This window comes from Lycorma delicatula, chromosome 7 (assembly GCF_047948215.1).
Source record: "Lycorma delicatula isolate Av1 chromosome 7, ASM4794821v1, whole genome shotgun sequence".
NCBI classification, from domain to species: domain Eukaryota; kingdom Metazoa; phylum Arthropoda; class Insecta; order Hemiptera; family Fulgoridae; genus Lycorma; species Lycorma delicatula.
The window spans coordinates 6,327,770-6,353,002 of record NC_134461.1 but is presented as its reverse complement, the minus strand read 5'-3'; the positions used below and the strand labels follow the sequence as shown (position 1 = coordinate 6,353,002).

General features: G+C 30.6%; 1 protein-coding gene across 5 annotated transcripts in view; it reads right to left on the bottom strand.

Moving 5' to 3' along the window:
- Window positions 1–25,233, bottom strand: part of BRWD3 (bromodomain and WD repeat-containing protein) — a 153,525-nt gene that overhangs the window by 29,018 nt on the left and 99,274 nt on the right. For 4 of the 5 annotated variants that reach the window (XM_075371708.1, XM_075371710.1, XM_075371711.1 and 1 more), the window contains 6 exons: window positions 23,229–23,501; window positions 22,172–22,352; window positions 18,568–18,664; window positions 9,833–10,021; window positions 3,243–3,335; window positions 2,665–3,120 (listed from right to left, as the gene is read on the bottom strand). In XM_075371708.1, the coding sequence (XP_075227823.1) occupies window positions 2,665–3,120; window positions 3,243–3,335; window positions 9,833–10,021; window positions 18,568–18,664; window positions 22,172–22,352; window positions 23,229–23,501 (1,289 nt within the window). The remainder of the gene's footprint in view (window positions 1–2,664; window positions 3,121–3,242; window positions 3,336–9,832; window positions 10,022–18,567; window positions 18,665–22,171; window positions 22,353–23,228; window positions 23,502–25,233) is intronic. The other variant, XM_075371709.1, reaches the window with a different exon arrangement.

The following is a 25,233-nucleotide window of genomic DNA, read 5'->3' as shown; positions in this document are numbered from 1 at the left end:
AGGTAAAGAAATGATGGAAAGAGTATATTGAGGACCTGCGGGTAGGGAGAGGAAACATGAAACACAGGAAGCGATGTTATGGATGAGGAGAAAGGCCCACCCATTTTGATATCTGAAATTATGCAAGCTACTAAAGATACCAAGAAAAGGAAAGCAACAGGAGTAGATGAACTTCCAGTAAAACTCTTTAAATGTTTAGAAAATGAGGGAATAAATGAAATAGTCTCAATGCGCAGTACAATTTATGATACTGGAGTATGGCCAGAAGATTTTGTTAAAACAATAATGACTGTTGCCTAAAAAGGTTGGAACTAAAAATTATGAAAAACATAGAACTATCAACTTAATATCACATGCTGAAAGAATAATCCTGAGAGTTATGAATAGAAAGTTGATTACAAAAACAGAGGAGAATGCTGGGGAAGAACATTTTGGATTCAGAAAAGGAAAAGGAACAAGAGAAGCTGTAGGTCTGATCAGAATGATTGGAGAGATACTCTGAAACAGGAAGAGGATTGAGCTTGTGCTTTATAGATATGGTAAGGCATTTGAGAGGGTATGTGGAAAAAATTATTTGAAATTCTGAAAGAAAAGAGAATTGTAATGAAGCAAAAAGCAGCTGCAAAAATAAATGAGAATATCACGAATTGATCAGAATTAGGCAGAGGAGTGAAGCAAGGTCGCTGCTGTTTATCACAGACACTGTTCACCCTTTATGTCAAGGAAATGTTGAAAGAAATATTGGATGAACAAAAACGAGTAAGCGTAGATGGAAGAAACATAGATTGTGTTAGATTGCTGACGATCTGTTGATTGCAGCTAAAGATACTTAAGATATTACAAGGAATGATAAAAGGACTGTAAGTAGGGATGAAGGAATATAGGATAAAATAAATGTGAGGAAAACAAGTTATGAAGGTAAATGAGAAAGAAGATATGGATGCGGTAACATCAAAAGGAAAAACTGAACAAGTAAACAGATACAGATATCTCAGTACAGTACTAATTAAAGACTGAAGGGGTAAAGAAGAGATTAAAATAAGAATTGAGATGGCAAAGAAAGCCTTTCTTAGAAAGAAAAACCTACTCTGCAGCAACATGAATCTAACCTGAGAAAGAGATTGGTAAAATGTTATGTTTGGAGTATAATTTTGCATGGTAGTGAAACTTTGACGCTAGGGAAAAAGGAAAAAGATATGATCGAGATATTTGAGATGCGAGAGGAGGCTGGAGAAGATAGAATGGATGGACAGAGGAAGCAAAGTAGAATTATTAAGAAGAATAAATGAAGATAATGGTGACTATTAGAAGAAGGAAAGGTAACTGGATCAGGCATATAATTAGGGGAAATGGAATAATAAATACAGTTCTTGAAGGCTCCATTGAAGGTGAAAAAAAAGAGGCATGAAGAAGCTAAATAACATAAAGGGTAGTGAAGGTTATGAAGAAAAGAAAAGCATGGGGCAGAAAAAGATAGAGGCAACAGTGGTGCCAGGGACCTGCCAACACGCAGAATACCACATGATGATGATAATAATGACAAATTTGCAGAACAGGAATGGATAAAATTAGAAATAACATAATTAGAGATCAGCTTCAAATTAAAACTGTTTGTGACAACAGTACATGTAACAAGAATGAATGATACTAGATGGCCTAGGTCAGTTGTGAAAGCAAGAATTGAGAGAAAAAGGAGAGGGACCTCTCCTTTTCAATGCAGTGGCAGGACTATAAAAATTAAGTAATTAGACAATGAGGAAAGACTCTGTACAAAGTTAAGATTATGGCAAAGGAGTGTGACAGATTCAAGAAGTGGCTGAAAGAACCCAATGCCTAATTGTATAAAGAGGATGAAAAAGGGGGAATAATAAAAAGAAATTTCATTTCTAAGAAAAAAATTGTAGCACTAGTATCTGATACAAAACAAGTATAGGTGATATTAGTTGTTTAAAATGCATGTATACTAGTAGTTTAGTTACACACAAAAAAAAGAACAATTACAGTACAATATTGACAGTTTCCTTGTATGCTACAAAACGTATGACTAACAAGAATGTAATACCATGAAAAAGTAAAATATGCGATAGGATCCTGAGACGTCTTGGATATCTTCTCCATTGGGTTTCCCTGGTTACATGGAGTTTTGCAGAAGCAGTCATTTTCTACTAAGTTTTAAAACATGAGTGTATAACTGATCTAAAGAAGCATAATACAGTTATTTGATGGAGCTGGCTCTACAACAAATGAGCGACCTAGAAACTTCCACCAGGACATATTACGGGAAGGCATATTACACCAGGCACATTACGGTTCAAAATACAATCAATATATTTGGATCAGGTCAGTACCTACAAGCCTTTTTTGAGCAACAATGTACTTTGAAACTACGACATACCACATAACAGTGCATTTACATTAGCAACGATACAAAAACTTTACATCAACAATTAATATAGTCCAGATTGTAGGCGAGTGATACCAAAGTTGTGGGTCAGGGTAGTGTACTCTTTAGTAGCGATCTGAACTTCGTATATGTGAAGATATCTGGCTAACTTATAACTGATGCTTACCAATTATAACGGACAATAAAACAAATATTCAATGACAATCTAAATTTAAAAATATAAGTTACCGTAAGCCGATCATCGAATAAAAAATACATACCGTTTTTCATAAGTGATTTTCCTTTATCGATAACTTTCTTCATACTTGATCCTACAATTTTTTTTTCCTCTTCATTATCTTCAAACGATTCACTTCCACTAGCTACCATAGCAGCATAATTCTTTCTTTTAATAGATCGTTTTGGTCGGCCTACAAGCAGTGACGTAGCTTTTTGACTATGATTACTTTCTGAGTCTGATGGTGGTTTCCGACGTTTTCTACCACGACGAATACCTCCACCGATCACAGTGTTGTTTGTCACTCGGCGAGGCGACTGTTTAGAAGAATTAGAATGGTAGGTGTGATCATTTGCAGTATCAAATCTTTCTCTGTTTGCACGGATTTTCCTTCTCCTTTCATTAACATCATCAAAATCCTGACCGTCTGAATTATACATGAATTTTTTTCTTCTACCAAGACGTGAATTATGCTTCCTTTTTGTAACACCATTGACGGCTAAAAAAAAAGGAAGTTAATAGCAAGTTAAGTATTTTTGAAATATAAAAAATTATTTTATCATGTATTATACTAATAAAAAAGCAGATTATCAATTTTGGCAAAAATTAAATAAAACTTACGTGAGGTGAACATGATCAACGGCTTTTCATCTTCACTGCCGGTTGATGACACGGTATAGTTCACTTCTTTTTTATTGACACGTGTTTTAATGCCTAATTAAAAAAATATAATTTCATTAGACGCAGTGTCTGCTACTTTAATTACCTTATATACTAAAAGAGATTACAGTACATTTATTACATTATCTGCATCGCAGTAAGGCTTATAAAATGAGGGTCTTATGAAGTAAGATGCTTTGAAAAGATTATGAACGGTAACAAGGTACTAAGACTAAACAAAACTTCGATGCGAATTAGTTTTTGAGCAGACAAACTGAAATTGAAATGATTATGTATAGTTATTAAAATAGATAATGTCATTAACTATTTGTTGTGAAAAACAACTTACTGTGAAAAAATCAGTTTAAAAAATTACAACATAAAAAAATTTCTTTAAGCCACAAAATTAATAAAGAACAATGTATATTTTTTCAATTAATAAAGAACAATGTAAAATCGGGCAGTAAATTGAAACTTTCAGCTAATGGAATTTAAAGCATGCCTTCTCATGCCTAGGTAAAAAAATCATGATTAAATTAATATTACAATGAAAAAGTATTTATATTTATGATTTCATAAAATATAATATTTTCTTTAATAATTCATCACAATAATACTCTTCAATGGCTGTCTTGGCTAGATAATATTTTTCATATTAGAAAATATTTTTCACTCAACAAAATTATATAAATGTTAAGTGGGCCCACATCTTCACAACACAACATAGTTGATGTTCAGTTTATTACAAACAGATTTAATTTAAACAGTCAAGACTAACAATTAATAGAAGTAAAAAGGATTTATTTATAGTTTTGGTTCCATTTTACATAATAAGAATTAATAGTATGGAGTAACATTATTAAAAGCATTTCTCATTCTTCAGTACAGCATGATTTACAACTAAAAACCATAATCTTAACATTTTTATTTATATTATATTCCACAATAGCAGAAAAATGTCTTCCGGTAAGGGATATTCCATTTTAATTCAACAAATCTTCAAAAATTTTATGGTATCACTATTTTTGATTTTGACAATATTTGGTACGTGATAACTACCCACCATTGTAGCAGCCAAAAATATTTTTTTACATTTTAAAAAAAAAGTTTTTCTCGAGTAATATATTATTTTCTAATCCACCAACAGGTGATGAAAATGGCTGTTTTTATCTAAAAACAGCCATTTTTGTCACTTTTTTCATGAGCTGTGGCATTTGTATTTTACATCATACAGGGTGGTTTGGAAAGAGAAAAGATGTAACTTTATCTTAGTGTACTCAAAATTCGTTTTGTTACGTAACCAGATCTTGTAACATTTACCGAAGTTACCTTTACAAATTGTTATTTTTTCAAATTTTGGGCCAAAATAAATACTGAAGGACTTTTAACTCTTAGGTACTAATAGTACTTATATAAAAAAATTGGACTGTTAACAGTGTCCTTCATTAAAAAAAATGGCTACCAAATCTTAAGATTTTGAAAATGTCTCATTTTTGGAGCCCAAAAACCACATGTGATACAGGTGGCCAAAATCTGAAATTTTTACGGCAGCAAGTACTTTTTATATACTTTAAAACTATATAAAATTTATTTTGTTACTTAAAAGAGTTGACGAGTAATGAAGCTATCAAAACCGCTAAAAACACTGTTCCTTCTAACCGTGAACAATGTATCCAAAAAAATTCACAGCATGTATTTTTTCAGATAATAATGTAGGCCTACTATATAAAATATTTTGATATGTCTATAATGAGATAGCTTATATTCTAGATAGTTTGTTATTTAAAGCTTATATTCTAGATAGTTTGTTATTTAAAGTACGATTCATACACACAAACTCATTTTTAAACACAAAACTGAATTGACACGCATTGACATGAATGTTTGAGTAATCCTGAATGTAAACATTTTAGTAGGCGCAGTTACTGTTTTGATTTCAATGTGATATGTCTTATTGTTGCTAGTTGTAATACTGCGGTTAAGTGATGTATACTTGTTTATAAGGTAATTTTATAAGCAGTGAACTTCTATTTTATGCGATATCTGTTATTTTTTATTTTTTTAATTAGAGAAATTTTTATTTTAGCTGTAGAGAAACTAGGATAAGACAACATAAGGTACAATTGGTAGTTTTATAATTTATACTAACTGTATTGTTATTCTAAGAACCCTTTTATTTTATAAAAATGCATTATGGAGTGTTTACACTGAAACAGTATGTCACAAATTGACTTACAATATATCTTCAGTATTGCACGATATTTTAGAGTTTACTGAACAGCAAATAACATTGATATCTTTAAGAAGTAGATGTACTGAAACAAAAAATATCTGTACTTTTCATAAAACTGAATATTTAGATATTTTCATATTAATGGGAAAAGTTGTTCTGACCCATTTAGCTGTCACACTAAACCGGTTAAGAAATCTCTTTGACACTTTCAACAACCGATCCAAATTTAAAATTAATCCCAGGCAAAGCACTGTGTACAAAATACAAAAACCAGAAGATGATACAGAAAGCGAACCGGAATGTCAAGATATATTTGAACCTCAGTGTGTTATAGTAGAGTCTGTGAATAAAGCTTGTTTAGCACTTGCCATTTCCTCTGCTAAGGTTCAAAAATTATCTAGCAGCGTAAAGGAACAAATTTTTAAAAATAAAGTTACAAAAATAGTTGAGTCAATTACCAGTAAATTAAATGATTCCTTTGGTTTAAATATTTCTATGGAAGAAACCAGTTTAGTACCACACAATTATGCTGATTTAGGAGGGAATATGAAGAATTAATCATTAAAATAAAAGATAAGATAAAAACAGTTACATCAACCCAGGAAAAAATTAATATTTTAAATTTATTACCAAGCAGCCGGAGCATTCAAAAAATTCAAAATGAGTTTAATGTTAGTCAGTATTTAGCCCATCAATCCAAACAATTGGTTAAAACAAGTGGAATTTTGCCACAAATCAGTAAAAAGAAACCCACTCATGTAACTGATGAGAATGTTATTAAATGTGTTCATGATTTTTACCAGAATGATACCAGGCAAGAAGGATTGTGTCTCTGTAAGACAAGCTGATGGGAAGAAAATTAATATTCAACAAAGGCTTATGTTATGCAACTTAAAAGAATTGTACACAGCCTTCAAAAAGAAACAATTTAAAAATTGATTTTTTAAAATTTGCTGATTTAAGACCTAAATTTTGTGTTTGTTTACCTGATGGGTCAGGTATTCACTGTGTGTGTGTGTGTGTCACCCACCAGTATAAAACTCATGTTATTTGCTCTAAAATTGAAATTTGATTATAAAATTCTCCTTTCAACCATGGTATGTGATATAGAAAATCAAATGTGCATGCTGTCACAGTGTGAAAAATGTCCAGGCACTACCTGGACATTTATCTTCAAACAGTGGGTTTCTGTTGACCACTGTGACTATTCAAATTCTTCCATTTCAAAAGTACTTAGATAAACTTACTGAAAATTTAAATAATCTAAAAAGGCATTTTGTTGCAAAGAAACAAGCTAATTTCCTCAACATTAAAAAGGAAAACTTATTGGTGGGTGAATGTATTGTAATGGGAGACTTCTCTCAAAATTTTCCTATTGTGATGCAGGATGAAGTCCAATCATATCACTGGTCAAAAACTTTTGCCACAGTAGATCCATTTCTCATATATTTTAGAAAAGAAGGAAAATTAAAAAGCCAAAGCTACTGTGTGATTGGTGACTACCTGAAGCACAATACTGCATCATTCTTCTGCTTCCAAAAGCAAGTTATAAATTAAATATAAACACTGTTACCACAAGTTAAACATTTTTTCATTTTTCTGCTACCTTTAAATTTTTAATTTGTGCTCCATCAAGATGACTTTGAAATCATAGCCGAATGGTTTTTTTTTTGGCCTCAAACCATGGAAAAGGACTAATTGATGGTATTGATGGAACTGTAAAAAGGACTGTGACTAAAGCAAGCCTTCAAAGGACAGTCAACAGTCAAATTGTTACACCTTCTGATGTACAATTACTGCAAAGACAATATTAAAAATATAACATTTATTTTCTGCTCTAATAAACAAGTTCAAGAGATGAAGAATATCTCATTCTCATTATCAGACAATCACAAAAGTTCCAGAAACAAGAACCTTTCATAGTTATGTTCCAACAAATCAGAAATGTATTCTGTAAGTCTGGGCAACCTCTGAATCAGAAACATTTATGTTAGTATCGGTACATAAGGACATTAGTGTTTCTGATTGCGTTATTGGTTTGCCAAAGCCAAAATGTAAAAATTATGTCTGCAAGTCATTGAAGTCAAAATAAATGAAAATGAAGAGAAATATCGAATACACTTTTTCCATCAGCAGTGTCCTGGTACTTCATTCAAGAAATCATTGAGGGATAACCAAAAATTGGTTCAACTGGAAAATATTTAAAGATTCTCAGGCCTTCAGAGCTTTTTGTACCAACTACTGGAAGAGAACAACATTATAACAAAGATGAATGAGGACTTATCAGTTCTACTCAATAAAAATATGGTAGGAGCACTAAGTTATGTTAGTTAAGTTTATTATCAAAAAGTGCAAGATTTATTCATAACCTCCATTAGCAGGAGTAAAATAAGGTAAAGGTGAATTGAACAACTTATTAATATATTTGAATTGTTTATCATTTTGTAATTGACTATTTTATTAATTGTCTATTTATTCATTCTAATGAATTTAGTTGTAATTTTTATAATCTGAAAAAATACATAACATTAGTATTTTTGGATATGTTGTTTACGGTTAGAAAGAATGGTGTTTTTAGCAGTTTTGTTGGCTTTATTACCTTTGAGTAACAAAATAAATTTTATGTAGCTTTAAAGTACATTAAAAGTATTTACTGCTGTAAAAATTTCAGATTTCTGCCACCTGTGGTTTTTGGGCTCCAAAAATGAGACATTTTCAAAATCGTACAATTTAAACAAGTTCAACTTCATACGTGACATCTTCAAGCTTTCACTATGCACCACATACTGCATACATATTTTCAGGCTTAAGCTTCTTGCACCTCACCTCTTTATATATATCGCAGCAACAGGACAGATAATACAAAGTGGTAAATATCATTTGTCCTGGTTCTGTCCTAAAACGATGCAAAATATACACTCCCATTAGACAGTGCAGACTCATAAAATGAAATGTAGTTTTTACCCAATGTAAAAACTATGCTTCTCTGGCTATTGTAGGAGGCCAGAGAGGAATTACAGGGGGGGGGGGGGGTCTATTGTGATGGTAGTCCTAATCAAAAATGCAGAAGGCAAAATTTTAGTCTGTGAACAGATTGTAAAGCGATTCTTTCAGTTCTTTCCAAGTATGTTGTAAAATATGAGGTGATCATCAGCCTCAAAATTTGATATTTTTTATTAAAACATCAAAACTAAATTCTTTGTCTAGTTTTTAAAGATTCAAAAAAGTGTATTCATTTTGATTATTAAACAAATTTTGCATGTAATTTTTATTATACTAAAGTCAAAAATGACTGTATGAATATTCTGCAAAAGATCTAATGCAAAATATAAACTAGATAATTTCTACAAAAAGTCTAGTAAACAGATGCTCGTGGAGAATTCATCGTTTCTATGGTATCAGGTTTTTCAGATTTAAAATGGTCTATTTGCTTAATTATTTAACCACTTGCTATGGTGATATTGTTTAATACAAATATCTTTGGTTCTCATTAAAGGATTTGTTTTCCATAAAATTACTTTCACTGTTATTTACATCTTAAAAAATGTCTATATACAAAAAAGGGATTCTTAGTGGATGAAGTCACATTAAAATACCGTTACCAAAAATAAGCGAGAGCAAAATCCTCACGCTAAGCCAGTAAAAACAAAAGCAAACAGAATTTCAAACATTTTAATTTATTATACAATTATCTGCAATACTTGCCTCTAACCTCCTCAACTCAAATACTAGCAGTGCATAAAATAATTGTTTCATGATGAAATACATTACAAATACAGATTAATACATTAAATATGTTGTTTTTCACCATTATCCAATCTTTCTTTATCAGTATAACTAAATCAATTTAAAATACAAGAGCCACTAATCAAAGTTGTGTTTTCTCAAGATTATACGGTCAATCTCTCCTCTATTGCATAAAGGCAATATGCATAATGCATTGTTTACTTTCAAAAGGGAATAATTAATCGTCACTTTACACAACTTTTTTCAGTCTTTATTACAGGAGTAACACATATTAAGCGTCTAAAATACAAGCAATATCAGAGAAGAGTTGCTTTTTTCAAGAGAAATGATGTTCACCGGTGAAGAAGGCAATGGGAAACAATTTCCTTCTTCACTTTTCCACAGCACGCTTGATGTTTTTGAGCACGGCCAACATTAATTTCAGGAATGATTTATGTATTATATTAGGAAATCTAAAACCTTAGTGCATATACCTAATGAACATATGCAGCCTATCAAATTGAAGTATAAACACTATTTGCTTAATTACAGAGCTATACTAATAATTGCAACTGTAATACTATCACAATACCTGAACTATTTCTACCGGATGAATAGTCATGATCATGTTCATCACCAACTTCGCTGGGATCTAAATCATCATCATCATCGCCATCATCATCATCTTCATCATCATCATCGCTATCTGATGCAGTTCCATTCTGAACATAAATGTTTTTCCTTTGCCTGTTCATTTTACGTCTTATTACCGGTTTTACAACTAAAAAGGTCAACAATTAATATAATTATAGTCATATATTCTATAAGGATTTTACAACAATCAATATCAAAATAAGGACTTAGTGTGATAAATTGTACTCCAATTTAGAAAAAATTCTAATCAGTTTTTGATTTGAGTTATAAACCTAAAAATAACTTTCTGATACAGTTACACCCTTCTCAAACATGTCAAATAATATTTTTTTTTAAGAGATGTAGATTTCATAATTATTTATCTGTGCCTATTTGTGTCTTCTACCATACTTCTTATAAATTCATTAGAAAAAAATAAAGTAAGTTTAAAAACATTAATTACAGAAAAAAAATTCTAAAAGGTTGGATTGTAGCATGCATTATTCAAAACTAAAGTATAAGTATATTACAACGATTGCAGTTGCTAGGGATTCTAATAGATGAGGTTATGTCATTAATATTTCTTCCATATTATAAATATCATTAAAATCTTACAAGTACTCTCATTGTTACATAAAAAAAATCTAAGTATGATGTTTGTGTTTAAAAGTATTTCATTATCAAATAAGCCAGAATAGCCTGTTATCTATCAATTATTTATTAAAACAAGTGGACGGGTGAAGGAGTAATCTGATTCAGACAGGCTATTTTTTTCAAAATTTAACCCCCTCTGGAGAGCCCCACAATGTTTCAATCAAAATTTCTTCAAAGACATCTCCCCTAATTTTTGATGGAGAACTTGAGTCATGTTTCAAAACCTGGAAGACAAATAATCTGGATTTACTTGAATTGAATCAGTAGATTACCAATGTAAAAAAGTTTTTAAATTATTTTCTTTAATACTGACGTTATCATTTATTTTATTACTCCTGAATTATTCCTACATCAAACATAAGTTAACCTGGTTTCACAAGTAATATTGTTGAGTGCGACTTCCACCCAATTTGCATTTTATTTTTAAATAAACAAATAGGATATACAAAAAGTTTTAATCTATAAAGCACCTACTACATCAAAAATTAAATTTTATTGTACATTTTTAGAGTTAGTACAATTTTTCAAAATTTTTTGTATATACAAACTATACCGGGAAGTGTTGGACAAATTTAAGAGACTGATTCAGTACGAATGCCCTACCCCTTCTTTATTTTCCCTGTCTGCCATTTCCTTTGTTTAATAGAAATTTATACCTTAAGAACAGACCAAGATATTTTAATGGCATTTATGAATGTAAACAGGCACAAATGACAATATTTCACCTGTTGATTGACTGCATAACTTTTTACAGTCAGCTTCAACAATTTCAGCTATATCTCAGCCATTTATTAATGATTTGAACAAATGAGGTGTCATTTTGTTCACAATAAAAGGCATAAAACTTTATCTAACAAAACATAATTCCTTAAAAGTAGTATTTACAACAATATTAATAATTTAAAATTTTATGCCACAATTTAGTTATTTTCAAAGATAAAACTTATTTATTTGTAAATTTTTGAGAATATTTTACTTTATTTTTTGTAGATTTTATTGGGTACATTTAGAAAAAAATTCATTAAAATGCCTAAATTTTTAAAGAAAAACAAAATGAATCAAAACAGGGGATCTGTCTACATGCCCTGTTTATTTTTATGTTCTGAATCAGTCCCTTAAGTTTGGCCAACACCTCCCATTACGTCCTGTATAATTAAACTTATTTCAAAATGACTTTTTTACAGTTAATAAAAATGAATTATTTATTTTAATAACACATTTTCAACGGGTAACTTACAGAAATCTTTATAAAGTTAAAGTAATTCATCTGTCAAGCTATCATAAAATTTTATGAAAGGAGGGCTACAAGCCATATGAGAGCAAATATCTTCAAAGCAAGTAAGTCTGAGCAAGTGTTTATTTTACAAGAACTAAGGAATGTAAGATATGGGATGTGTCTCAGAAAGCCTCTCCCATGTACAACCACACCTTCAGCTTTTTGAACACTTCTTGAAGTGTAGCTATGGCTTGCTACATGGTGCATCCTGTTCTTAGATGTGGCTCTAGCAACAGAGTGGCCATTTGTATAAATGGCCCTGCTTCTGCCAAGTGCCAACAGCCTCTGATGAGGGTGGATGAGGGGGTTGAAGGAAGGGCACTCTATTACCCTGGAGATGAGAAATTGCCCCTGAAGGCAGATGAATCACCAGATCAACGACATTGAAATGCAGAAGACAATGGGAAACCACTGCATTAAAGGTCCTTAAGGATATTCTTAATTGATCATGGCATGGGATGGACCTTTTTGTAAAAGACTCCAGAGATAAAGCTTACTCTCATTCGGATTTCCGGGAGGGGAATACAACAAGGTTTCATTATTGTGAAGAAATGAGAATAAAGTATGTACACAGAAAGGGTAATTATGCAGGGAGGGCTGGAAAAATGAAGAAGAAAGCAGGAGATACGATAAGGATAGGAACTTGGATGAACTGACACTACTGCAAAAGGGTATGCTTGAAAATTCAAAACAAGAAATAATTAGAAATAAATCAGACGTACTTGGAATGAGTGATTACGTGATATGGGGAGGAAATGGAGATACGTCGAGTGGGGACTTTCACTTGTACTACTCAGGTGCCAAAAGAAGTAGTAGGAATGGAGGTGGTATATTAATAAAAAAGAAATTAGTAGGAAAAGTAATTAAGGAGGAATATGCTGATGATCACTTGATGATTATATAAGATGGTATTATAATATAAAGACCTTGTAATAATTCAAGTACATATGCCAACATCACAATATACTGAAGAAGAAATTGAGGAATATTATTGAAAGCTGGAAAAAAAAATAGAGAAGGAATGGAAAAAGGCATGTGTGAATTGATATTGAAAGACTGGAATGCTGTGGTTGGTGAAGGACAAAACAGGAAAATATGATTTAGGTAACAGAAACAAAAGAGTAGAGAGATCAGTTGAGTTCTGCATGGAAAATAATACGTAGTGGGAAACACAACGTTTGAAAATCATAAAAGGAGGTACACATGGGTGTTAAGATTGGATGGCGAGAATTATCAAATTGATTACATGTTCACACAACAAAGATACTGTATGAAAAATGCAAAGCTTACCCAGGTGTAAATGTAAACTCTGATTACAACTTAGTAGTAAGCAGAAATTAACTTGAAGCTCAAGAAAATAAACGTTGGTCAGAAATGAAGTACCTATGATTTGGAAAAACTAAGAAACAAAGAGATGCAAAATAGCATACTGGAAAAAACAAGAATGGGAGGGGAGCCAAACAGAGTGAATGATCATTGGTTAAATATTGAAGACAATATAAAAGAAGCAGCTGTGGAAACAATAGGAATTAAGAACACAGAAAGAATATGGAAGGAGTGGGTCAGTGAAGAAATGATAGAAAAAATGAATGAAAGGATAAAATAGAAAAATATTAGGACAGAGGAAGGTAAAAGGAACTACAGAAAGCTTAATAAAGAATTAAAAAGAAAAACTGAGATAGCAAGAGAAAAGTGGTTGCAGGTAAAGTGTACTGCAATAGAAAAACAAGAAAAAGAAGGGAAATACAATCTTATGAACCAAAAAGCTGCAGAAATGATATTCAGGAAAAATGTTAAAAGTTGTCAGTGTATTAGATCGAGTCGAAGAACAAGGACACTGAGAAGAATGAAATGAAAAATATATGGGAGTACATCATGGATTTATACGCACTGAATGATAGGCCAAGGGGAGTAGATCAAGAAGAGAAACATAGTTGATGAAGATCACGAGGATTATAATATATTAAAATGAAAGTGATGGCTAATGGCAAAGCTGGAGGATGTGATGAATTGCCAATTGAGTTGTTTAAAGCTCTTGGAGAGAATGCAGAATTCTACTGTTGGATATGTGCAATAAAATATATAATGAGAGTAATTAAACTTCAGACTGACATTAGTCAGTAACCTGTTCACATCTTTACAGAGCGTCTCAAATTACATGCTGTGTTTTGAAGTGTTTATTAACACGTTTTACTTAATATTATATTTACAAATTTTAAAATCAGTTAAATATTTACATTATTTTCAAGTAATTTCACATAAAACAATGGAAGAACTTTGTTCCATAGGAATTTATGTGAATGAAGAGTGTCATAAAACAGTGCACGGTACACAGTGCCAAAAGAACCCATTAAAATTTGTGAATTTTTGTGATGAAAACCAACCACTTCTGTTTTAAGTGTTAATTCAGATGTCACTAGCGTTTGTAAATATCATGAAAAAAGGTCTTCATCAAAATTCAGTCGCGTGTATGGACATCATATGGCAGATTAACAAAAACTGCAACAATGGATTTTGTTTTATAAAACTTGAAGATTAATAATCATTACAATCAAATGAAATATAATAATCAGCAAACATGATGTTCATATAGCTTTTTCAAGATTCTTATAAATATTATTATTATAATAAATACTATATAATAAAATGGACACAAGAAGAAGAATGAATGAACTATGAGGGAATGAAGGAAATATGGAAAAGAAGCAAAAAATAAAAAATAATAATAATAGCTTGGTCCTAGTACATGTGTTAGTGCAGAATTTCTCAACCTGGTGTTCGTGGTGATATCAAAAAGAGGTTGCGAAATTAGCCTACAACTTTATTTATTTTTTTTTTTTTGTCTTCAGTCATTTGACTGGTTTGATGCAGCTCTCCAAGATTCCCTATCTAGTGCTAGTCGTTTCATTTCAGTATACCCTCTACATCCTACATCCCTAACAACTTTATACATAATCAAAAATAAAACCATTTTATGAGAAAAAATCATTTATTATAAACATTTTACTTACATTTCTAAGTGCACATGTGAAGAGAAATTAATGGGACAGTTGCATTTGTTTTTCATTCAAAAATTTCTCCATATGTGTATCTTTGTACTCAAAAGCAAATTGTGTACAAAGCCTAAGGCGTAACAAAATCTTCAGATGTGAATTGTAGTTTTAACATTTTATTGGCAGAAATTTTGATGAGCCGGTCGTGAATCTCAATCGGTAACTTAGCAGGTGCAACGTTTTCACTAAATGAATTCAGTACCAATCTCTTTGAGAAATAATTTTTATCTTCTAGGAAATATTCTGCTGACTGAAGTTTTACTTCACACAAATGCATCTTCATGCTACCCAAAATGTGGTAAATAATAATGTCTTTTTCATCCAAATTTTTCTCAATATAATTGGTAGTGAGTGGAAACATATCAAAATTTTTGCTTTGAAGAAGAATAATCTAGATATCAAGCTTCTTAATGAAAGCATGAAATTTGTCTGTCATTAATAAAATATTTTTATCACGTCCTTGTAAATTCAGATTCAGCTTGTTTAAATGCAAAAATACACAAGCTAAGTAAGCCATCAGTACATACTCATTATTCTCTAAAAACATTGAGAATGACATTTGTTTATCCTGGAAAAATATTATTAATTCATCTTGTAATTTCAATAGCTGGGTTAACAATTTCCCGTGCGATAACAATCTGACTTATGTATGGAAAAAAGAATTCTTTTTTGCCCTTTGAATGCTCAGTTTAGCAAACAGCCTAAACTGTAATGGTCGACTTTTAATAAAATTAACCATTTTTACAACTTTACAAAGAATTTGTCTGAGATTTTCCAGCATATTTTTTTATGGCAACAGCATGTCTGTGCAGGAAGCAGTGTGTCCATTCTGCCCTTGGTATAAGACTCTTTTAATTTTTTCAGAAATCTACTGTTCTTTCCTGTCATCGCATTTGCACAATCACTACATACTCATACTCAATACATTTCCTCCAATCTATGTTATAGTTTTCAGTAAATTCATTTAAAAAACACATGAAAAAGACAGTGTCCTGGTTTGATTGAAAAAAAAACTTTTTTTTTAATTGATCTGCTCTTATCGCATTAATATCTCATAAAACATAAGAACTGAGAAATGTTTGCCACATCTGTTCAATTTGTTCAATCAATTTGTCAAATTGATTACTAAAAAATTCACTTGTACTCTCTAACTGAATTATCCAATTCTGAACATCAGCAATCATGTCATCGATTTGCCTTGATACTGTGTTATTAGAAAGTGGAATTCACACTTATTAAAACACTGACCATATCAATTACAGCAGGAAATATGAAGTTTTCTGCAATTGTATGGGGTTTGGACATCTTAGCTATTCTTAATGCTGAGATAAGCTGCTTCAATTAAATTTTTATCAGTACAACTTGACTTAGAAATAAAATCTTATTGATTTCTCAAAGGATGCAATTTTATTTCAAAAAATTCCAAAGGTTTGCTTTTATGATCCAGATGTTTAGTTTCCAATGGTCGAATTAATTTGACCCTTTGCATAATATTCACTGTGAGCATCACCTTGTTTTAACACACATATACGTTATCACATCGTGTTCTCAGCAGTATAAAACAAGCTAAGGGATTGCAGAATGTCAGTTTAGTTTCGAATGTAAAGCGTGCATCTGGTGACTTTTTTTGTAGCTGGCATCATGCTTTCATCAGAGAGGACTTGAAAGCAAACAACGCACTGTGGCTTTCCATCCGATGAGGTAATACCGTAATTTAAATAACTGTCACTATATAATCTTGTCTTTTTACCGATTGATTTGCTGGATGTAGATGGCTCGCATTGTTTTTTCAAACATTTATCTAATTTGCATGAGAACTGAAAAAAAAAGTTACATCCCACACTAAAAAACTGAAACGTCAATTATGATTTTCAACGAAACTAACCTTTTAAAACTTACAAGTCACAAGATATACGCTTTATATTCAAAACTAAACTGACATTCTGCAATCCCTTACACCTATTAATACTGCTGAGAGTACGACAATGTATCATATGCATATTAAAACATGACGCTCTCACAGTGAATATTATGCAACAGATCAAATTACAAGGAGCATGTACACATCAAAATGTAACTTGCAAATTCCTTTTGTACACTTTATATATGCATGATCATACACGTCGCTGTCAATGCAGCTAAATAGTTTTAACTGGTTTCACTGGTTCGGGTTTGGAAGGATCGTGAAATATTCATTACATATTTTTTTTTTTTACTTTTTGGGGGGTGTGGAGATAAAAAGGTTGAGAATCATTGTGTTGGCATATAGGTAAGAACAAGTAAGTTAAAAAGAACGAAATGAAGACTTGAACCAAAACATCTCAGCACCACTCTGCAAAAGGACATCAATGTATGCTGTTGATTGATTGTCCTTGCGAGTAAAATCTTTACTCCCTATTTGGCAACTGCCAGAGTGGATTATGTATATTGACAGAAGAATCTGTATTCTTTGTTTCCCGTAACTTTAACAAATTGACCCGTTTCAATCCGATTTATAAATTTGTTTTCCCTACAGAAGGGTTTTGCTATTAAACAAATATCCCAAATTGTACACAGCTTTTGATTTTTATGAATGAATTTTAAAGAGACTTTCGCACGTTAACATAGTGGTCAGCTATCACACTAGCAAGCTTTCTTTTGCAAGGTACATAAACTTACACATCAGCACCATTATTGTTTTATTAAATAGGTTTTCATGCGATTATTACTGATTAGTTTCCTGGGCAAACTTTACAACTCACTACTGCCAATAATAAAAGAAATTTTTTCATGCTGAACCATATATACTAACATTTTTGCAGTCAGGAATTTTTAAATTTAAAAACTTTTTCTTATTACATGGGCAATGTAATATGTCCCAATAATGGATTGCCAGAATTAGACATTTAACTATACTAATACCAAGACACCATGTGTCTGTTGGTATATTAAACCATAATTAATGAAGTGATACGATTCAATTCTTTGGATTTATCCACTGCCCCAGACAGAAATCCTTTATTATTCATTAATTATAAAACAAAATAAATTATATATATTATAACTAAATTGTTTATCTTTAAACTATTACTGTAATTCTTCTAACTTAAAACTTACACAAGCCCTTTTGTCATGACTACAGCTTCTTCAGGTGTAATAAAAATCAATGAATCAAGGATTAAAATCAGAGAGAATATGTTATTCTCTCAGACACTTCATTAAAACTAAAATGCTATTATCATTATATTAAAACTTAGTGGTGCAACTAAACTAAAACTTTAAGCCTTTTTCTCATTTTTTTATCTATTCATTCTTATAAGTCAATTACTCATTTATAATATCTTTATCATTACCATTAATTATACATAATTTTCCAAAGCCACTGTTTTATATTTATCATAATTTATATAATATTTTTATATTATATATTTTATCAAATATGGTTTTTTTTTAACTGTACCACTAGGTCCATATTATAATACACTGATAATTCAGTTTTTTAATTAAACAACAGAGAATAATCACATATTCTCTCTTAATTTTGAATTCTTTAATGTTTATTCAATTTATTGCAGTAAAAATTCCTGAAGAAACCGTGGTCACAGCAAAAGCATTAGTGTAAGTTTTCAAGTTAGATGAACTACAGCGGTACTTTAAAGATTACAAAATTCAACATTAAATTGCTGCTAAGGTGCTTATATACAATAAAACATTTATTTATATATAATGTACCTCTTTTTCTTCTTCTAACAGATGAACGCCACTTTTCTAATATATTATCCATTAACTTTTTAGCCAGTAATGATAAACGTGTTGTCATTGCATAAATCTAAAACAGAAAAAGGAAATGTTTAATACTAACACTGATGACAAAAAAATTTTTTTTAATGTTTCTCTAAGTGCGATACTATTTCTTGAATTGCTTATTTACAAACTTACAGATCTATAAATACCATTTTTCTATTACCTTTAATTTTAAATAAATTATGCTTAAAAAAAATTAAGGAAATATGTAGTTAAAATCTGTAAAATTTATAATTTTGCACGCCCATACTTGCGTTAGAATGATTTCGCTAATGCTTTTCTTTTATAAATAGCCTCATGCACATTCTGAATTAATGTCCCACAGAAATCAGCTAGCATATTAGTAGTCCATTTCTCTTTACAGCGGCTTTCCATCACTGAAATGTCTTGGTGAAAATTTTCACAGTGTTCATCACTTATGTCTTCAAGGTTGTCCGGGAAAAAATCCAGATGTGAGTGGAGGAAATGTATTTTCACAGACATATTACATCCCAGCTATGGGATGTAAAGATGTAAAATATATATGTATGTATGGATGGGTAGTAAATATGTACAAGTTGATTAACAATATCGTGGTAATTGTCAGATTATTGTTTGACGAGAAAATGTTTGCAAATGTCTTTAAATGAAGTCCAAGCTGCACTTTCTACATTATTTAACATCGAGTTAAATACATTATCTTTGACCAACTCTCTTATTTGAGGACCAACAAATAATCCTTCTTTAATTTTTCCTTCACTTAGATTCAGAAATTTCTGCCTGATGTACAAAAATCCAGGACTATCCTTCTTCATTGCTTTTACAAAATTTTTCATTAGTCCTAGCTTAAGTGGTGAGGGGGTAAAAATATTTTTTGGGTTCAACTACGGGCTCATGAACGATATTTTTCCCATTTGAAGTTAAGTTGTCTCGTTTCTTCCACTCTTTGGTAACATGTTTATCTCTAGCTCGACGGTCCCATTCGCAAAGAAAACAACATGTACTTAATATAGCCTAACTGCATGCCTAACAAAATAGCTATAACTTCCAAATCACCACTTATGTTCCAGCTATGTTTTTTATAATTTATTTTTTCAAGAACGTCTTTCATCACATTGTACGTCTCTTTCAAATCAATACCAAAAGTGATTGGTATCGAAGGATATTAGTTACCGTTGTGTAGTAGAACCACTTTTAAACTATACTTGGACGAATCTATGAAAAGGCGCAAGTCCTCAGGTTTATGAACTTGTCCTAAGTGAAACATAAGCTCATCAATATTTCTGCAATAAATCAAATTTTTTTTCATCTATAAAGTACTGAGAAAGTTCTTTTTGCCAACTTCAAAAGCCCAAAATGTTTGTATTTTTTAGAAGTAAATTCTAACCTTGCAATCTTGATCCTAACAGTTCAGCTTGATTTTTTAAGTTTAAATCCCTAACCAAATCATTTCATTCACCTTCTGATATAAAGTGTGGCTTATTGGAAGATAATTCAAAATCAAAATCATTGTTGTCTTCTTCAGCACTGTCTGATTCTTCATCGCTGCTTTCGAAACATACATTCATAGGTAGCTCAGGTACTGGAATAATTTCAGTGTGATATACAGGCTTGATTGCAGATTGTAATGAAGGATATTTTACAGTATGTTTAGAGTTTTTAGAAATTCCAGACACACTTGTTAAACAAAAGTAACAATCTGTTACATTATCCTTTAGTTCACGCCAAACCATATGTCATAATATGTGACTATGATATGATTTAATTCTTTATCTAGTATTGTTCATTTATAGCTTACAAATTATGTTAACAAAGTTAAACATTAAAAGATGAGCCAACAAAATACAATGTAGGTGCTTAAAATGTTAACTATACGTTGAAAAATAAAAAATCCTTTAATTAAAATATAAAAATTCTTCAAAAATGGTGGGTAGAAAGATTCTGAGTTCATATTCATTTTCAGCATCAAAAACAGATTAAAATCATCTATTGTATATTAGGAAAGAAAAATTATGTTTATCAGTGTAATTAGCAATAACAAAAATATTATTGCTATTAAAAATAACAAAAAATAACAGAGTTAATTATATTAAATAGCCTAACAGAACTTAATTAGAATATAAATTTCCCTTACTCTCATTCTTTTCTTGTAGATTTTAAATCCCTCCACTTTCATGTAAAAATCTGAAGGCAATTAATCTTCTTCTTCTTTCATTCTGAGCCTTACCTGATATTTAAACCATCTTATATATTTTCCTAACTTATAAAAATCCTCAAAAAACCTAATTTTCTCTACAGTTTCAGGTAATAATTTGGAACACATAGGAACTCTTTGAAGTAGAAGTTTTAAATTGCATTCTTAATGACTTGTAAGTCAAAATTTGAATGCGAGCTGTTACTGAAGTCTGGTTTGTTTTTTCCTATTGCATTAAGACAGATATCACCTAAATCTTGACACTCGTTTCATACAGTGCATTCACTTGCAAAAATAGCACCTATTTTTGCTCGATCAAATATACTGATAGCTTTTTAATCTTTTCCCTGATCTTGGTACGAATTGATATCACTTTTTAAGATAATGCCGCAAATGCAACTAACACTTCACACCAAAAACAAATAAAATTGAGAAGCTTATCAATGAATTAATAACTACTTAGGCCTATCTAGCAAAGCTAAATAAAAATAAAATTACGTGAAAACAAACAAAAATTTAAAAAAGTGTAAACATAAGTAATTTAACAGCTAAACCGGTTTACATTCCCTAAATTTATGATGAATACAAGGCGTGTTCAAAAAGCACCATCTGCATATACACTCTAGTACCTGGCAATTCATTCAACACTACACTTGCATAATTACTTTCTTCCATTGAAGAATAAAATTTATGCTCACACTGTTGACCACTGCAATTTATCTTCAACCAACTTGTAGCAAGAATCTCATCTGTTAAAAACAATTGGTCGGCCTGCAGATTGTGAAAAGCAACCTAACTTTATACCCTTCCTGATCAGATCTTTTAATACAAGAAATGTACAATCATAGAAAATTTACTTTCAAATTTGTCAAGTTTATAAATTAGATGTGATAAGTGATGTAATAAGGAATGACTGGACTTAGTACTGATTGTTTTCTATCTGTTTACGCTCATCAAAAAATTTCTTGGGAGCCAAAGGTCTGGCAATGATGATGAGACAAAGGAAAATGTCTGGAAATAGCTCAAACCACAAGCAGTGGAATTCTATGAACAGGGTATATTCTAATTAGCGTCGAGGTATAATAACTAAATTTGCACGGCAACTACATTGAAACATTTATTTATAGTATGTAGAATTTAACGGTAATAAAATAATTTTTTTTGTAAATTGTCTACTACTTTAAGCCAAACTGCATTACCATCTGGATGCGTAATGTATGTACATATGCAGCTTTCAATTCAAAGATCAGTTTAAGACTGGGTTACACCATTGAACCAATGTTCATACCATAAGAGTTTTAGACTGATGTATAATACATACTTAAATTACATAAAAATACGAAGATAAATGACTATTACCTTGGAACGAGGATCAGGTGAATAAATTTTTGAATTTGTAAACATAAGTTTAATATCTTTCCAAAATTCAGTAGGGTTTGCATAATTATCTCCTCTAAGTTCTTCACGGATAGTCCACAGATCCATCGGCGTACTCACTATCTTGTCATAATCTGGATGCTCTAATCTGTCAACAGGCTCCCTAGAAATAATTAAACATCTCATTTACCTAAAATTATTTATCTGTGCATCATATATGTTATATGTAAACATCAATACTCAATCCAGAATGGAAGGACTGAAGCTCTAACATTCAACAATGCGTTCAAGATTTTTTAAAAAGTAACATCACTGTTACACCTACCAAACAAACATTAATGGAATTTAGAATGATTTTTACTTTTAACATTATCTAAAACAAATAATAATTGATAAATAAGGAGCTAATCACCTAATACATAAACTGCATAAAACTTTCTCATTTTTCTACTAGTAAGTATTCAAAATAATTAGAAAGTATGGAATTTCATGTAGCTAACATTTTTTTTTTAATATCAAACTGTTCACAAATTCAACAACAAAATTAATGTCAGAGTGAAATTTTTATACAGTCCTTCTGTAAAAACATAACTCCTGTGTATCGAGCTTGTTCTTTAAGAAGGACTAGAAGCTTACCTGGTAAACCCAATTCTGGTACCTAGAAGAGTTTCTGAGTGGACCAGATTACACAAATGATGTACTGGACCTAAAGGTTCTAGCATCATCAGCATAAGCCTAGCAAGATCAGACTTACAATTACAATGAAGAAGGAATCTACGTTAAAAAAGAGGTAGTGAGATAGAACAATCTACTCGTTGCAAAACAATGATATGAGAAACAATCCCACAAAGAGAAAATATCAGAGCTCCTTTTATATAGCAGGCGCTATGTAGGCTTGACAAGAAAAAAAATTTATCTACATTTCTATTTTTCTTCCAGGCACAAGTAGGCAGCAGGAGACAGTAGAATGTACAAACTTTTAATTTTTAGGTGGTTTTTATTAATTTAAAAAAAAAAATTATATATATATAAACCTGACCTGAAAGGTTCCGAATCACGAGCAGACCAAATAGCATCTAACATTTCTTTACAAGCTCTTCTCCAATCAAACGGTTGAGATGTTCTTTGTGCTACTACAGGTTGTGCGGTACGTCTTGTTGCTCTTACAGTCCTTAAAGATCGTGTTGAGGGTTGCTGAGATGTTGAAGGACCTGGGATATTAACATTTACGTCTTCATCACTCGATTCAGATTTATATGATTCCAACAACAGATGGCGATATAAGACTGGAACATCGATATCTGAAAGCTCCCTGTACATACGATAAAAAGCAAAAAAATTAAAACACGTACACATGATTCTAATCCTTAAACTTCACAAATTAATAAACAATTATGTTAAATATTTCCATTTTCTGCCCAGAGAAAGAATTTATGTAACCAAAAACCACTCATCCAAGAACTCAACCGTAATTTATAAACACATTAATAAAATATTATATCTAAGCTTATCCCAAAGCAGAATAAGTCACACCTATATCATAAAAGCTATTTGTTATGTGATGGATCTTACTTTTAGCAGAATAAAATAATTGACATACCAAAAAAATTGTTGTCAGGTGAGAAAAACCAATGAGGTTAAAATTTCTGGGAAAAATAATTATTAAAACTGAAATCAAAGATTTTATTCAGAGAACTTCAAAGTGAACTAAAATAATTTATACATTTTCAAAAATGTTACAAAAATAAAAGATCAGTTTCAATCAGTTTATTGCCTTCAATTAGTACATATGAATTGGGGTTGTTTATCTGTATAAAATTTAGATTTAAAGCAAGTTTTAGATTATTCAAAGTATTATGTAAAAAACCAAATAAGAGACCAATTCTAGAAAAATTTCAGAATCAACTTAAGACACCTAATATAATAAAACTCATGGTTTCATGTAAATATTTATTTCAACAAACTGAAGTAAAATTTTCAAAATGTAACATTTTTTTAATTATGTAAAATTAAGTTAATTAAAATTAAAATTATTCAGTAAAATTGTTTTAATTATGTAAAAATGATAAAAAAACAACAGCTTTTTGCTGACAAGTTGAATAGGCTTAAACTCAACATTAGAATGCTGCAAAAATAAACCATAAAATAATTTTCATAATATACATTCACAGTTCCTTACTTAGCAGAAATAAATCACAGGTAATGGGAAAACAAATAAACATTAATACAGAATGAAGTTTTGAAATGATGGAAGATAATATTAATGGAAATGTTTCAATAATTTTATACTAAATTAGGACCTCATAAACGCTACTACTATCATGGAGTCTTGATCAAACTCTCTAGTTTTGGATTAAGTCTGGATAAATATTATCTTTAATAGCTAATTCGCAATAGAATATAACAATTTTTTGAAATGTATAAAAAATAAGTTGCACAGTAATGTAAAAACAGGAGATTAAGGGATAGTTTGCAACAAATGTACCTAACACTGAACAAAATATAAAACAAACAAAAAGTAGACTTGAAAGCAGTGATGTGGAAAATTAATTAAACTAATTAAAATTACTTTTTCTAGAATCCTAGAGGACTTTTAATAAAAATCACACCATGTTAAAAAATTAATAAATTAAACATAATATCTTCTTCAAATTTTAATCTAAATTCCAAGGGCTTTCTAGAAGAAACTGCATGAATTTAAAAGAAAAATTAGAAATTTTTCTAATTTTTTAAATTAGATTTTTTTTAAATCCATTTCCTTAGTTAAAAAAAAAAAACCAAGAGTAGACTTAGCTCACCAATAAATTAGAAAATTTGAATTATAAAATAAAAATGTATAGCTAAATCAGAAAAATGGCATTTTTTATTTTTATTCCTCTGAAATCTACAGAAAAAGAATTACTTATGCACCACTAATCAATAATTCTCCACACTATTTCTATCAATATTTTTTTATCTATCAATCATTTGTTAGATAAAAACTGCACTGAACTGCACTTTGAAAACTACCAACATAACATACATTCTTCATAACATACATTACT